Raw genomic sequence first — 14978 nt, 5'->3', positions numbered from 1 at the left:
ACGTCACGCACTGAAAGTAAACAATTTTGCGAGACAGGAAAACTATCGTATAGTGGCTCGAAAAACAACGCCCGAATCGTGGAGAAAGATTTTATTGTTAGTCATATCAATGAAACACAATGCACATTGTTAATGTAAGTTAAGGTCTTGTGACTAATACATTAAGCAGACTATCCATATGGCACTGTCAGTGTAGCTAGCTAGCCAAGTAACATTTAGTAGCTAGTTAGCTACTAGCTAATAGACTTGAAAGCCAATAGCAAGTTAGCCGAAGAGTTTGTTGGCTAGCATGCGATAGAAGTACCAAAGATTTTCAATGTAAGTTATTGACAATTGTCTGTTTGAGATTCTGTCATTCAATCAGCTTGGGAGATAAGCCCAGTTACTCTATTCTTCCTTAAAGCTCGTAAGATGTGGGGAGTTACTGTATTAGCTAACATTATCAAGCTAACTTAACAGCACATCACCAGTGTCTACGCACTGTGTAACAGTAACAGAAACCTACATTTCGCATGCATTTTCAAAATTGATGCAAAGTTCTGCGTTACAGTTTATTTAGTGAACTAGCTAGCAGGCTTATTAGAAATGTAGGATAATATTAGTTTAGACGGCCACCATCAGCTAACCCCACAACTCATGTAAATGCTAAAACGTTAGCTAGCTAACTGTTCCCTGGTCCCCGTTACACTTGCTGCCGTTGGTTGATTGGTAGAAAACAAACATTATTTATCAGATACACATAAGCAAGACTTAGTAATTTGGTGACATGATATCATATAGTTAGAATAAAGAGCTGGAGCTAGTTTGAGGGTTTTGTCGGACTCAACAGACCTAAAGTGACTTTGATATCTAGCTAGCTACCTAGCTACCATACCTGTGTTGACATTACTTTCATTGTCATGAAACGGAGTATTTAAGTTAGCACATTGCATCAGTAACTACCTAGGGATTTAAATTTGCGTCAGCTAGAATACAAAAGTAATAGCTGGAATGAAAATATTGCTCCTGACCACTCTTTGCTACGTAGCTAGCTAGGATAGGTAATTTGTTGTCATCTGGCTGAAAGATATCGTTCCCTTTGACAGATTAACGTTACAGCGTATAGAAGCAATCTCTGGGAACCAAGTCATAATATAAATATAACATCTGCATGTCTTTATTCGTTTAAGTTTAGACCTTACCGTTAAACTAATTTCACATCATAAAGTTAGAAAATGCTGCCTATTTGCCTTTGAGTTTGATCCCATAAATTAACGTTGTGTACTTAGTATTGAACTCAACATGCGGAACCAACGTATCAGCTAGTCCCTCCAGTTGCGAAAAAGAATAATTTTCTTTCGATTTTTTTTTTTTTACATCGCTTACTTGCCCTTTAACGACGGAGGACAGGATGGAAGCTGAGAGGTAATGTCAATTTTGTCTATGCTTACTGGACATGATTAATAGTGTTTAAAAATAATAATAATATCAATTATTTTATATACATAGTGCCACCAGGTTTAGGTACTTCTGAGAGAAAAACGCTGTATTATAAAGATGCTTTCAAAAAATAATGACGAATAGTTTTTACTTATTAACATGCAAAGAGCAGTTAACAAAAAACAACAACAAAACAAAAACAGCATCAAGCCTGTCTTCAAAACAGCATCAATTTACCTATAGGTACACTTGTAAAAAATGTTATGGTATTTGCTGGTATGGTAGGTTGTTTTGAGCATTTTGGAGAACTTGCCACAGTTCTTCCGTGTATTTAGACTGCCTTGAATCATTTAGTCTCTTCATGTCATCCCAAATTACACTGGTTTCTGACAGTTTTGATCTGATGGCCTTTCGTTTTTCAATCTGCAGTGGGGGTCTGTTACTTTGCTGCTTTCTGTCTTTAACATGCATATAAATGTCTCACTGGAATACATACCTATGATGAAATATGATATTTCCTGTCCATACACTAATGCTTATAAGGATAGAAAATAATTGTCTAAGACAAATGTTTTGGGAAACAACTAAAGTGACTAAAACTTTTGCACAGTACTTTAAGAACTTAATCTCTGTTATTGTTTGTGTTGTCTTTGTAGCCTTGTTAGCGCAGATTTAAACTCAGAGGAGACAAGGAATCATCTCCTTAAACAGGTCCAAGCCGACGGAAAGGATTCTGCATCAATTAAAACCTGCAACAACAGTAACAAGTCTACAGATAGAAGTGACCAGAACCTGAGTGTCATGTGTGACTCTCAGTTAGGGTCTTCCAACATGAACTGTGAACAAATCAGTGGGTCAGCTGAGTCGGAGTCCGGTCTTGTTGACTATCCTGTCAATCGAGTGAATTCTCCAAACGGACAGAAGCCTTCCAAGCCTGACTGTAGAGCTGCCGAAATTTCCACTGGGAAGACCCTCAGTCTAAGTTTAAATGAAGCATCTTGCATTACCCAGGATGTGGAAATGTTGAGCCCACAGAGTCCTACATGCAAAATCTCCACGTGCAAGGAGTCTATGGAGGGGACTGGTGCTTTAGTAACACCCTGTAGTACCTGTCTAACACCAGGGGAAAACACCTCAGACAAGCCAGACACGCCAGACACAAGGGCCAAAGAGCAAGTAGGTGAGCGCTGTGATGCTGCTGCTGTGGAAAGCTCTGCTCACAAGACTGACTGCATTGCCTCATCAGTGTTGAACCCTGTAACTTATCAACAGGAGAACAGCTGGACAAAGTTGCCAAAAAGGTATTTTTATCATGTGCCATACCAAAACAAAGTTTTACTCATCCTAAAGTATTTCAAGCGTTATGCAGTAGTTTACGCATTATGCAGTGTGTTTAAGTGCTTTACTCAGCCTTCCTGTGACAGATTATGTGAATATTATTCAGTGTCAGTGCTGGGAATGAATGAACTCTTATAGCAACAGGAAAGTAGGCTACTGTGTTATGTGTGTCATGTTGTGAATTTATTGGCTTTTATAAGTGAGCTGACAGAAGATAGAAGAGACAAACTGTGGATGGGAACACCTGTTGATGAGCTTAGGAGGATGCCATTGTGTGGTCATCCCTTGCCCCACTTGAAGGTTGCACCGAATCATTATGTAATGATCAGGGTAAGTCAGTGTTGGTAATTATGTCGCGTACTCATCCTACACCTCACAAGGCAAATTCACAAAAGCAGCATGGAGTTTACAACCAACCGAAATGTCTGCAATTGATATTTCAGTACGATATTCAAGACCAAATGATAAAATGGTATTTGTATGTATGTGGCAGACTTTCATATGAAATTAAGCAGGCAAGGCTGTCTCTGCTAATCAGCTGCCTGCCAAAGAGTTACTACAGTTAAGAAGTTGCTAACTTTTAGGATTGAAATGGTATAATTATGAACCTTTCAGTACAGGTCTTTTGGTCCTGAACACACAGGTACAGGTAATCAGGAGGTATAGCACAAACCATAGTACCACTAATCAGAGCCGCAGTGGTTGTCTTCCCAAAATGACACGGACACTGCGCTAATATAATCTAGCTCTGAAAAACAGACGGGCAAGTGCTTCAGAAGTGCACACAGGGGTTATCAATGAAAACTGTTAGTAATTGTGCAATTGCAAGTAATACAATTACTATAAGGTGATACAATTTTGAAACATTTGACACTTAAGTGATATTGCACATGGGTGTACTCACTTCTATTATATACTATACTATATGTTCTGTTTATATCTAACGTTATCCCAGGTAGTGAACCAGGTCCAATCTGAATTGCCTTGACCTGGGTATAACCAGCATTGATGGACTTTGTCTGAATTGACTAAACACGGGTTACACCTTGATAAAATAACCCTGGTCTGACTCAGGTCATCATACAAGGGTCAAATGAAGCATGGCTGAGAAGTTAACATGGTAATAATCCATATAAACAGTACTTCTTGTTAGACGTTATGATAATAACCATGTAATGAATATAGAGGGGACAGCTCCAGATTGGGTACTGAGTGAAACAGATTGTTCACTGAGTGAAGTAGAAATCTGTTTTTATTACATTTCGCTAGAATGTCAAAATAATTCAGTGGAATTTCTCATGATCTTTCGATGTATGGCCAGGGTGTATTTAAGCAGCAAATGAATATGTTTGAACACTTACCCTGTATTCTCTGTTCACGTGTTTCAACAGACAGACCTGCTTAGGGAAGGTGAAGTCCCTATGCCTTACCCAGGCAAGTTCAGAGACACTTGGGATGACATGGCTGTGAAGATGCCCTGTTCTGAGAAGAACCTCTTCCCAGTTGAGACCAATCAAGTAGGTTCCAGGCTGAACTGAAGTGTTCAGTGAAATTGTTTTGGATGCCATAGCCAAAACTAGATTTACGTTTCCTGAAGGAAATACCAGTGCATACAAAGCAAAACAAATCCTGCTATCGTGGTTGCTAGGGTATCACTATGTTAGTGGTTGCTAAGGTGTTTGTAGGGTAGTTAAAGCAGTTGGCAAGGTGCTGTCATGGTACTCAAGGTGGCTCAAGGGATTTAGAATGGTAGTTGAGGCTGTTGCTATGGTGGTTGCTAGGTGTCGCTATGGTAACCAGGGTGGTTGCTAAGCTGTGATTGAAAGACAGAGTGTTGATAGGGTAGTTTGAGGTTTTTGCAAGAGTGAATGCTAGGGTGTCACTATGGTAATCAATTTGGTTGGCGTGGTGTTGCTATGATGGTTTAGGTGATTGCTAAAGTGGTTGCTAGGGTGTCATTAGGGTAGTTTTAGCAGGTGCTAAGGTGTTTGCCAGGGTGTCATTAGGGTAGTTTTGGCAGTTACTAAGGTGTTGCTTTGGTGGTTTAGGTGTTTGCTAGGGTAGGTGTTGTTATGGTACTCAAGGGGTTGGTATGGGAGTTAAGGCACTTAATAGATTTTCATAACAGTGGTTGCTAGGATTTTGCTTGGGTAATTGAGGTGGTTGCTAGGGTAGTTATGGTTGTTGCTGTGGGAACTGAAGTGGTTGCTATGCTGGTTGCTCGGGTAGTCACAGTGTTTGCTATGATGGTTTCTGGGTTCTCATTATGGTAGTGGTTGATAGAATGTGGCTAGGGTAATTATGGTGGTTGCTAGGATATTGCTATAGTAGTGTTGGTGGTTGCTTTGGGAGCTTCAGTGGTTGCCGTTGTTACTATGCTGGTTGCTAGGGTGTTGCTCGGGTAGTTATGGCAGTTGCTATGGTAATTGAAGTGGATGCTATGCTGGTTGCCAGGGCATTGCTAGGGTAGGAAAGAGAAAAAGAGGGATTGCTTTGCATGCCTACAATAATAATAAGAAGCTTGCCTAGGAAGAACATTACAGTGCATTGCTTTGCATCAGCAAGTTAACAACTTTGATGGTAGAAGGGTAACTATTTGCTTTTATCCGCAGTCTTAAGTCTTATTTAATGGTTCATATGTTTGCTTTAGGATGGAAACACTGTCCAAAGTAGATGGGACTTGATCTGTGCAGCTTTGGAAAGTGAATGCAAAAGCTCACTGGACATTAGGGTAAGTTTACATCATGGACATTTGTATTTCTATATGTAGGTCATATAGAAATTGTTTTTGAAAATTAAATCCCATTTCATCAGAAAAGTACAGCATTTTTCAGATGTTTAATAATGTAAGCAGGTTAATCAGAGGTTCAAAGCTCAAAATACTACTTTCAAGACGGTTGATGCATTTATGTTGAAAGCTATTTCCACAACAACCTAGCACAGAAATTCCTACCTGAAGAAATCTGATTTTCAGTGAAACGTTTTGTTTTCCTTCATGTTAAGACCTGGGAGAAAATGAATAGATTAATAAAGGATATGTCTTGGTTTTCCAAGAAGTCTGTAATGTTTCATTACCAATTCTTATCTTGTAGGATGCAATTCTGAGATACAGCACCACCCATGCCAAGCGATGGGACTTCACAGCCCTCAATGTTCTTTGCACTGATGTAAGTATCAACCTTTCTGGAAGGGGAAATGTAGACAGAACAGACACAGGAAATGGTTCTCTTTGGCCATGACTCAAAACAGTCCCTGCAGATGGTTCATTTGCATATGATAATGTTATCTGAGAAAATGTAATTAAAACATCATATTAAATCTTCACTTTACTCAGACATTATGTCTTTTCTAATCTGGTTGGGTAATGCTCAATTCAAAAATAGATCACTCACAAAGTACTGTTGCACTGCTTTGTAAATAACTATGAAGCTTTTGTTAAGTAGATGGGGTATTCTATTTAAAAAAAAACAAAAAAAACAACTGAAGCTAAATAATAGCTTATTCCTGTTATCGTTTCCATGTTGACAGATACTCAGCTCACAAGCAGCACACACCCTCAAAACTCCGACAAAAGACTTGTATGCTACAGAATGGCATTCCATAAAACTGTGTTCTCCTCTCTATGTGTTGTGTCCATTCTACTGTCAACCTGTGGGGGCTGTGCTCGCTGACTGGAGTTCTGACTAACCGTGTGTCTGAATGCCCTTTAATGAAGTGGTTCTTCAGTGGCACTAGGGAGTGGGACTGGTTTCCGGGCCCGTCGTCTAGCTACACGCTCATTGGTGTGCGTCTGCCCCTTCTGGTCCCCTCTCCCAGAGGGCTGTGTCTGTGAATGTCATCCAATTAAGACAGCGGTGGGCAAACAGCATGACATCAGCAGCTGCTGCCATAAGCCCTGAGAGGCACTGCTGTTTATCCAGCCTCAACAGGCCCAGCAGATGGGCCACATTCACGGCCAATGGCAGCCTGTTTCTGCCCTACCCTAGGGATGCAATTTAAACACAGTAGTTTAGAGGGTTGGTGATGATTTCCCAAATTAAAGTTCATTAGAAACTTTGATTTTGGCCATGTATTTCAAATTGAATGAACAACAATAATTCAGATATTGTCTGGGGTGGCATGTGCAGTAATGACATTTTGAGTACATAATGTGCACATCTTAAAAAGGATGATTCATTTTGAGTACATAATGTGCACATCTTAAAAAGGATGATTCATTTTGAGTACATAGTGTGCACATCTTAAAAAGGATAATTCATTTTGAGTACATAGTGTGCACATCTTAAAAAGGATGATTCTGGTGGATTGATGAGTCATCTATTATGGAAAGCAGTTGACTTTGTGCTCTTTTTGTAGTCTTTCTCATCTCTTTTTGTACTCTTTCTCATCTCTTTCCCCGGTTGGATAGTTATGTTAGTCACACTACATAAGTGTACTACTAGTTTAATCCAGTCATCATTTCCCCATTTAGGTTTTATCCAGAATTGTTTTAATCAAAAACATATAGTTATGCTGCTACTGCAAGCAGATTTGAATCTGCGACTACCATTCAGAAGTCTGCATGGAGGTTTCATGTGACCAATGTTACTTTGTTGCACTGAAGAACTTGGCACAAACTGTATCAGTTAAAGTGGGGCCAAACTTTAAGAACTGTATATTTGAACGCTGAATATTTGATAATTTCTTTTGGATGGAAATCTACAGAAATATTTTAATATGCACTACATGATACGACTAGTTGGTGAAACATGTCATTCTGTTATTCTAATATTAGTGTTCCATTGCAAAGCTGGTGAAACTGACCGGCAACTATAGGTCTTCAGAGAAGCCAAGCCAGCAGTGCAGACCAGTGTAGCGACTGCAATTGGCTAATGGACGTATTATGAGTTTTGAGATGGTCTGATATTAGAGGGCCAGTGCTCTATAATGTGACCTGTACGGATGGGCTGGCCTGCCGGCTGGAGCTCCCTTACCTTTACATTAAGGTTTATAGCATAAGCATAGAGCTAATGGATCAATAGCTGACTGGGCGGTTTTACAGCTTGATCCAATTTAATTAAGACAAGCCATTAAATCTATATGGAACTTCATCAAAGCCATTAGCAAGCACAACTGCCTGCAGTGAGACCCAAATGGGGCATAGGCGAGCTACTGTCTGTTCTAGTGGTTCAGCACTTCTCTCTTTTCCTCTTTGTGTTACAGTTACATGCATTAATACTAAGAATGATTGCATGAATAAGTGGTATTAGGCCATTTCTAAGTGTGAGAAGCAACTGTCTTGAGCAAACAACTTCATAGCTGCACCATGTGATATCAGAGAGGAAGGAGCAGTGTGATTATCACGTTATCTCATTGAGAATAATGTCTGAGAAGATCATAATTCATGATCTCAGCAAAGGAGCAGTGTGAGTATCACGTTATCTCATTGAGAATAATGTCTGAGAAGATAATAATTAATGATCTCAACAAAGGACTTCCGTCCAAAAAGTTCAGTTTTTTTTATAAGACCTTGTGCGCAGCTTTGGAATGACTTTGACCTCTTCACGTGGGTCTCAGATGCTTTTCATCTCTAACTGCTGTGATGTTCTGGGCCAATTTCTCTATATTCCAGTTTTCAGTTGAATTATGTGGTTGCAAGATGGGGTCAAGATGGTTAAGCAAAGACTTGACGGAAAACCTACTGGTGGAGAGAATCTGGTTTATTCCAAATGACGGCTTAGTCCAGACTGCCAGTATTCTATACAGAAGCTCAAAATACACACAAGGGTCTTCTCTCACATTTTCTTTTGTAGAAAATATGTGTGTAAGGGTGGAATACACAGCTTTGCACGACAGAAATAAAGTAACGCTTTATTTCTACGTCTTTCTTTTATTTACGTCTGTCTGTGAGGCAGGTTGAGATCATGAAAGATGTGGCCACAGTCAGCTGGAGATTCTGTCTTTGGTGCTTTTGATGAGAGTTCAGAAAGTCATTTGATAGAATCTGATGAATCACTGGGTCACGGACTTTCATCTAATCGTATACAGGGAAACAATATGGATCCTCTTCATGTAAATGCATCATGTACAGATCATATACAGGGAAACAATATGGATCCTCTTCATGTAAATGCATCATGTACATGTCTATTTAATTTAAATTACAAATGACATCCCCAATGTGTATGTTCCAATGGATATGTGAAAACACACGCACTGCAGCACATGGGGCTCAGTTAGGCTGAGGAGGCATTCTTCAGACTTTTGGATCATTTTGTATGTGTATGGAGACTTTACTATGTTTATGCTCTCATTTGTGTGATTGTTGTCCAGCATTTAGATGAATCAAGTGTCATTCTGAACAGCATTTAGGGCTATTTGCATCAAGGGCTAGGATTTAGCAAAAGTTGTTTGCTAGAAGATCAACACGTTTTTTTGTTCCATGTCTGGCCAACAGAGGACACTGTAATCTTATGTTTCGAAACTCTGACTGAAAATTTTTTGCAAGGGGGGTGACGGGTAGCACCATGTATGGGAATGCATTTGATTACACATTTGTATTAAATTGTATGAATCTTTATCAGCAGATTCCCCTTGGCAAATCTTTAATGTTGGTGAGTCACAAACAGTTAGTGTATCAGCAACCTTTTGACTGGTTTCATTTTGTGTTTTAGCCTCGGTAACCACTGTGTAAGTGTGTATGAATGTCTGGTTCCTTTTCTGGTGAAAAGACTTAATTTACTTACATTTAGTGTAGTGTTCCTGCAATGCTTGGATAATTGTTAAGCGTTGAAAGTCTTGGGGAGCACATCTTGACAGCAGAGGTGTAATGCCTGTCAGACATGAAAGTCAAATTTGGATGTGTCTTGTAAGGCGTCATGCTGCTGAGCATTAAATGAAGAAGTCAGATGCTCGAGACCTGATGGATGTCAGAATGGTGTACCCTCACTGCTGTGGTACCTTATCTCTCACTCTCCCTCTCTCATGCTCAGTGCAGTCTCTCCTGTAGGCTCAAAGTGTTTGGAAAAAATGTGTAGAGTAAGTATATACAGTATAGGAAGATATAGACACTTGGAAGATTATGAAAGAGATCAAATAGATTGATTAATTACTTACAGACAAAACCCTTATTCGATTTATGTAGGTAAGTTGTTCAACTGTAAGTTGTGATGAAATTGGCAGTTGTTCTTTTGTAGTGCCCAGAGAGTGAAGTCCTATTTAAGGATCGGGAATCCAAAGCCTTACCAGTAGTCTGTCCATTTTCTTTTGACAGTACTTCTCCCTCCTGATTATTGTGTCAGATGGAAAGGCCACTGAGGCCAGTGGGCCTGTGTGCATGAGATGTGTGTGGTGTGTTAGCGTAATCTGTGTGAATAGCTGTCAGAGGGGCTGTGATTTAGCCAGCCCCTGCCCCTGCTCCTGCTACCTCAGCTCTCCTCCCAAGCCCAGCCTGTCAGCCCCTCTCCATCTATTACACCCAGAAGAGCGCTTTAGGATGTCAGCTGGGTCATTTCTTATGACAGCGTTTAGTCAGGCCTCCTCTGCGCCCATATGAATGCTCCTTGACTAAATGGCCAGCCAAGGCTTCCTGTTCAGAAGCGCGCTGCCCTGCCCTGCTGCCTCTTGCCTAGATTGGCCATTTGCATCCGTTCCAGGAATTCCATTTAATCTGGCGAGCGCACACCCGCTAACTTTGATGAAAAGGCAGGGGTAACTGATCACTGTGACATTTGGAGCCGATATGTTTCTAAATAAGAGGGTTGTAAATCTCCGCCGTGATTGGCCGATATGTTTCTAAATAAGAGGGTTGTAAATCTCCGCCGTGATTGGCCGATATGTTTCTAAATAAGAGTGTTGTAAATCTCCGCTGGGATTGGTGTTAATGCTCCTGTGTTTCAGGGAATCTCAGAGTTGCTGAGAAGCCAAGCAAGTTTAGGATTCCCCTAGAAGTTAGTCGTGAAGTAGTAGTTGTTGTTGTTTGTGGTTGTTTATTTGGATCCCCATTAGCTTCCACAAAGTGGTCGTGTGGCACAGTTTGCATTTCATAAGATGTAACTTATACTGTGGGAGGACAGCACTATTTTATGTATTTTGTTTTGCTGCAGACATTTATAAGGTACACTTTTATTGTTTTGGTGATGTCACGCCTAGCGGGGTTTTTCTTGCAATTGTGAACAGTTATCTTCTCCTTTTATTTCTGGTCTGTAGGGGCTTACCTTTATTTCTCATTAGAAAAGTGATATGAAGCCAGGCCCAATATTACTCTCTCCTCTTCCTCTGGGGGTTGAACGCACACATCCAGCGGATACCTCCACTTCCAGAGGTTACCTGTTTGTATTTTTCACCTGCAGTAATCAGAACCCTATGAACAATAAGAAAATCTGACCATAAGATTGAGTCTGTCAGTGGGAAAAAACAAACATAACTTTCAGTTTATCCTGAACATTACGTATTGGTGCTTGTAGACTGCCCACAGTCATTGCTCCATCCAGTTTTGTTTGTGATTGTAATATAAAAAACGTTTTACCATTTATTCAGTATGTGGTCACGTATCACCATGGAAGGCTCACACTGGCATGCTGCTCAGAATGGTTTTAAATAGGAGACTGTTCAGCGTAGACAGACCTGACCTGCCTGTTTGCTCCCTGCAGGCTCTGGAGCTCAATGAGGTCCAACAGCTGTTTGAGGTTCTGCTCCCCAGCATGGTCCAGCTCGCGCTCAGTGCCCCTCACCTCTGCACACAGGTACGTACGAACACAAGGGAGCCATCAGGGGTCGCTATTTACATGTTTCTGATCATGGGTAATGCTTCTGAAAGCCCTGTGGTTGGGAGACTTAGGCTGGGCTTGTATCAGCATTGTAGTAAGAGATTCGATTTTACGTGGTGGGACGAAAATGTTTTGTTAGAAGCCATTGTAATTGTCCATTCAATTTTATTTATATAGCGCCAAAACAATCAAATTGTCTCAAGGCGCTTCACAGAGCCATGAGCCTGAACCCCCCCGGGGGCAGAAAGGAAGGAAGGGGAGAGAATCTGAAACATGGCAGATAAATTCAGACATGTATCAGGATAAGAATGCTAGCATACACGTGGCAAATGTACACGATGCATACAAACAGAAGATGGTATTTACATGATACATGATACATACAAACAGCTTAGTGGGTATATACAGTGCGCTCTTAAGGTTAATATTACAAAGACAAGTAGAGCAGTGAAACAGAATGATTTTAAAATGAGAGTATGTAGATGTATCATGAGTGGGGTAAATAGGCTAGCACAGAGTTTGTAGATTACATTTACATTACATTTAGTCATTTAGCAGACGCTTTTGTCCAAAGCGACGTACAAGGGAGAGAACAGTCAAGCTAAGAGCAATAAAAAGCATGGTGTAATAAATACTACTTTACATGAGAATTAGAAAGCAACGACCTAGAAAAAAGGAAAAAGAAGTGCAGGAATGTAACTGCTGAAGTGCAAGTTAAGCGCTAGTCAGGTCCCAGTTAGGAAGGGAGGTGCTCTCCGAAGAGTTGGGTCTTCAAAAGCTTCTTGAAGGTAGAGAGGGACGCCCCTGCTCTGGTAGTACTATGTTCAAGATGTACACGAAACCTTCAAGCTTCTCCATTGTTGTTTGTGAACAAGTCATGTATGAATTGTCACCACACCACAACTGCTGTCAACACTGCCTCTCTTCATGAGCAGCCTCCTTCTTTAGATGGATAACCACAGAGGTAATCGTCCCAAGTGTACTGTACGCTATCTTATTCGACCAGTTAGCTCCAAGCTCGCATTGTTACTCCCCAAATCTCTTTGCTTTGCAGTGTCACACTACTTCAAAAATGTGGCACCCTTCCTTCACAGATTTCCTTGTGTGTGTTTGGTAATATAAGTCATTCCAGTCCTGTATAGAACTTGCTGTTATACACATGCAAACACACAGTCACAAACTGCGGTATCGTATGATTAACCGAGTATTATTTAACTCCACTTTTCTCATGCATGAGCATATATAGTATAAAATGAGACTTCATCAGGTCTATAATCAGGATCAGGGCTTGATATGTCTGTTTAGTTTTTCATTGCATCTTATTCTGCTTCTGCTTATCCTGAGTGCTTTGCCTTTACATAGTGGTCGCCAGGGTCTTAGCTTATATTTATGTGCCTGTTATTAATGTTTTCATTGATTAGTAATCCAGGATGCCATCGAGGGGCTCTTGAGGTCCAATCAGCACAGATGGATGGCCCTCTGTGCTGATGCTGATGGCTGCTCCAAGAGTCCAGCAGAGCACCTTAATTACTGCAGACCATTTGCGTAATGTGATTCTGCCCCCCCCCCCCCCCCCCCCCCTATGTTAAATGGTTAAACTAATCCTCCTGGCCTTGTGCTGTTGGCCTCACCTCTCCCCTCTCCCCATGTGCAGCCGATCCCGCTGCTGAAGCAGAGGATGAATCACTCCGTCACGCTGTCCCAGGAGCAGCTCGCCTGCCTGCTGGCCAATGCCTTCTTCTGCACCTATCCTCGACGCAACTCCAGAAAGGCAGAGTACGCCAACTACCCAGACATCAATTTCTACAGGTACACATTTTCACTCAACGACACAATATTTATTATGGGTATAGTAGATTAAAAAAAACATATTGGTTTCTTTATTCTTTTATTGTAATTGTGTTGTAGAGCTCGATCAAGCATCTGTGTACATTAACTGCACCAAATGGTTGAAACTGTCTAAACTCTGACATCTAGAACAAAGCTTCTGCAGCAGCTGCAGCACTGTTCTGTTCTGTTCTGTTCTGTGATATCCTCTGGCAGAACAGAAGCCATGAGGAGATGAGAGAACAAGAAGCAAGCAGATAAATTCATACTTGCATCAGGATAAACATATTAGCATACACATGGTATAAACAAGACTGATTAAGGATGAAAATGGAAAAAGCCAGCATTTAAGGTATTGGTTAATGGGAATACAGAATGTTCATAAGGTTCAGAATCAGAATCAGAATGGGATTTATTGCCAAGTAGGTTTACACCTACTTGGAATTTTTTTCTGGTGTGGAGGTGCATACAGTAAACATAAAAACATAGAAACACAAAAAGTACTACACATAACATAAAAACACAAATAAGTACTACACATAAGAAAAGTACTACAAATAAGAACCAAAATTGATGTTATACAGATAACCAGAACTATGAACTATGAAGCAGGACAAATCTCAGAGATGGCATTCATTTATATTAGGGAAAAACAGGCTGGCACACAGTATGTATAGAAAGGATCCGAAGCAGAGTAGAACTTGTGCATAGCAGTTAGTGGGAATGGGCAGCTGAAAGCTGAGAGTTTCTGCAGGTAGATCAGGTGGAAATACTGCAGCAGCGTCCCACAGTGGAGATAGTCTAGTGTAGGTGGGGGAAACAAGTGAGTGGACAGAGCTAGGTTGCCTTATGCATATACAGTACCAGTCAAAAGTTTGGACACACCTTCTCATTTTTGGAGACGTTTTTTTCTTTACTTTTATTATTTTCTACATGATAGATAACACTTTTTATGTTTAGTACATCATTCCATATGTGTTCTTTCATAGTTTAAATGTCTTCAGTATTAATCTACCATGTAGAAAATAATAAAAGTAGAGAAAACACTTCTCAAAGAAATGAAAGGTGCGTCCAAACTTTTGACTGGTACTGTATGTAATTATAGGTTATGGTGATGAGGAGCAATGTTAGCACAGCCATCAGCATCTGCAGGCAAAGCCTTGATAAATTGTCGACATTCAAGTACATTGTGAAAACAAGGTAAAAATGTCATTATAGCTAAAGTTTGTGATACTGATTATTATGAAATCATACACTTCTACAAAGAATAGCATGATTGAATATTTGAAGCCGAAAAACGGTCTGATGTATCCGCTCTTCTGGAATCATTTTTGATCAGGTAGCCAACTATATGGCACACCAAATGTGGACAGTCATACACCACCCAAAGCCTGTGGCATTGCCACCCCAAAGCCAGTGTGGTTGCAGGGGTGTGATGTCTCCCACATCAAGAGGGGTTCTCCTGGGGCCCTAAACCCCTCTGCATCCTCATTCTGTCTCCAGTCCGTGGACCAAAGTGGAGGGAGAGACAGGGAGACGTGGAAACCATAGACACACAAATGGGAGCATCAGCATGTATCAGCCTCAATCCTTGGTCTTCACCTACTATTTTAAAATCTAGATTTTTTTTGCTACATCTGGTCAACG

General features: G+C 40.6%; 1 protein-coding gene across 4 annotated transcripts in view; it reads left to right on the top strand.

The window, feature by feature from the left end:
* The window catches only part of parga (poly (ADP-ribose) glycohydrolase a), a 35630-nt gene continuing 20652 nt past the window's right edge, over positions 1-14978 (top strand). Inside the window, exons 1-9 of one of the 4 annotated variants that reach the window (XM_031579195.2) lie at positions 1-318; positions 1390-1404; positions 2076-2720; positions 2958-3087; positions 4149-4274; positions 5408-5488; positions 5850-5924; positions 11388-11480; positions 13159-13313. In XM_031579195.2, the coding sequence (XP_031435055.1) occupies positions 317-318; positions 1390-1404; positions 2076-2720; positions 2958-3087; positions 4149-4274; positions 5408-5488; positions 5850-5924; positions 11388-11480; positions 13159-13313 (1322 nt within the window). In that variant the 5' untranslated portion in view covers positions 1-316. Of the gene's footprint in view, positions 1405-2075; positions 2721-2957; positions 3088-4148; positions 4275-5407; positions 5489-5849; positions 5925-11387; positions 11481-13158; positions 13314-14978 lie in introns of all 4 variants that reach the window. The other 3 variants (XM_031579196.2, XM_031579198.2, XM_031579197.2) reach the window with 3 other exon arrangements.

The sequence above is a fragment of the Clupea harengus genome, chromosome 13 (assembly GCF_900700415.2).
Source record: "Clupea harengus chromosome 13, Ch_v2.0.2, whole genome shotgun sequence".
NCBI lineage: Eukaryota > Metazoa > Chordata > Actinopteri > Clupeiformes > Clupeidae > Clupea > Clupea harengus.
The sequence above is the reverse complement of the archived record's forward strand: the minus strand, read 5'-3'. Positions and strand labels throughout refer to the sequence as shown.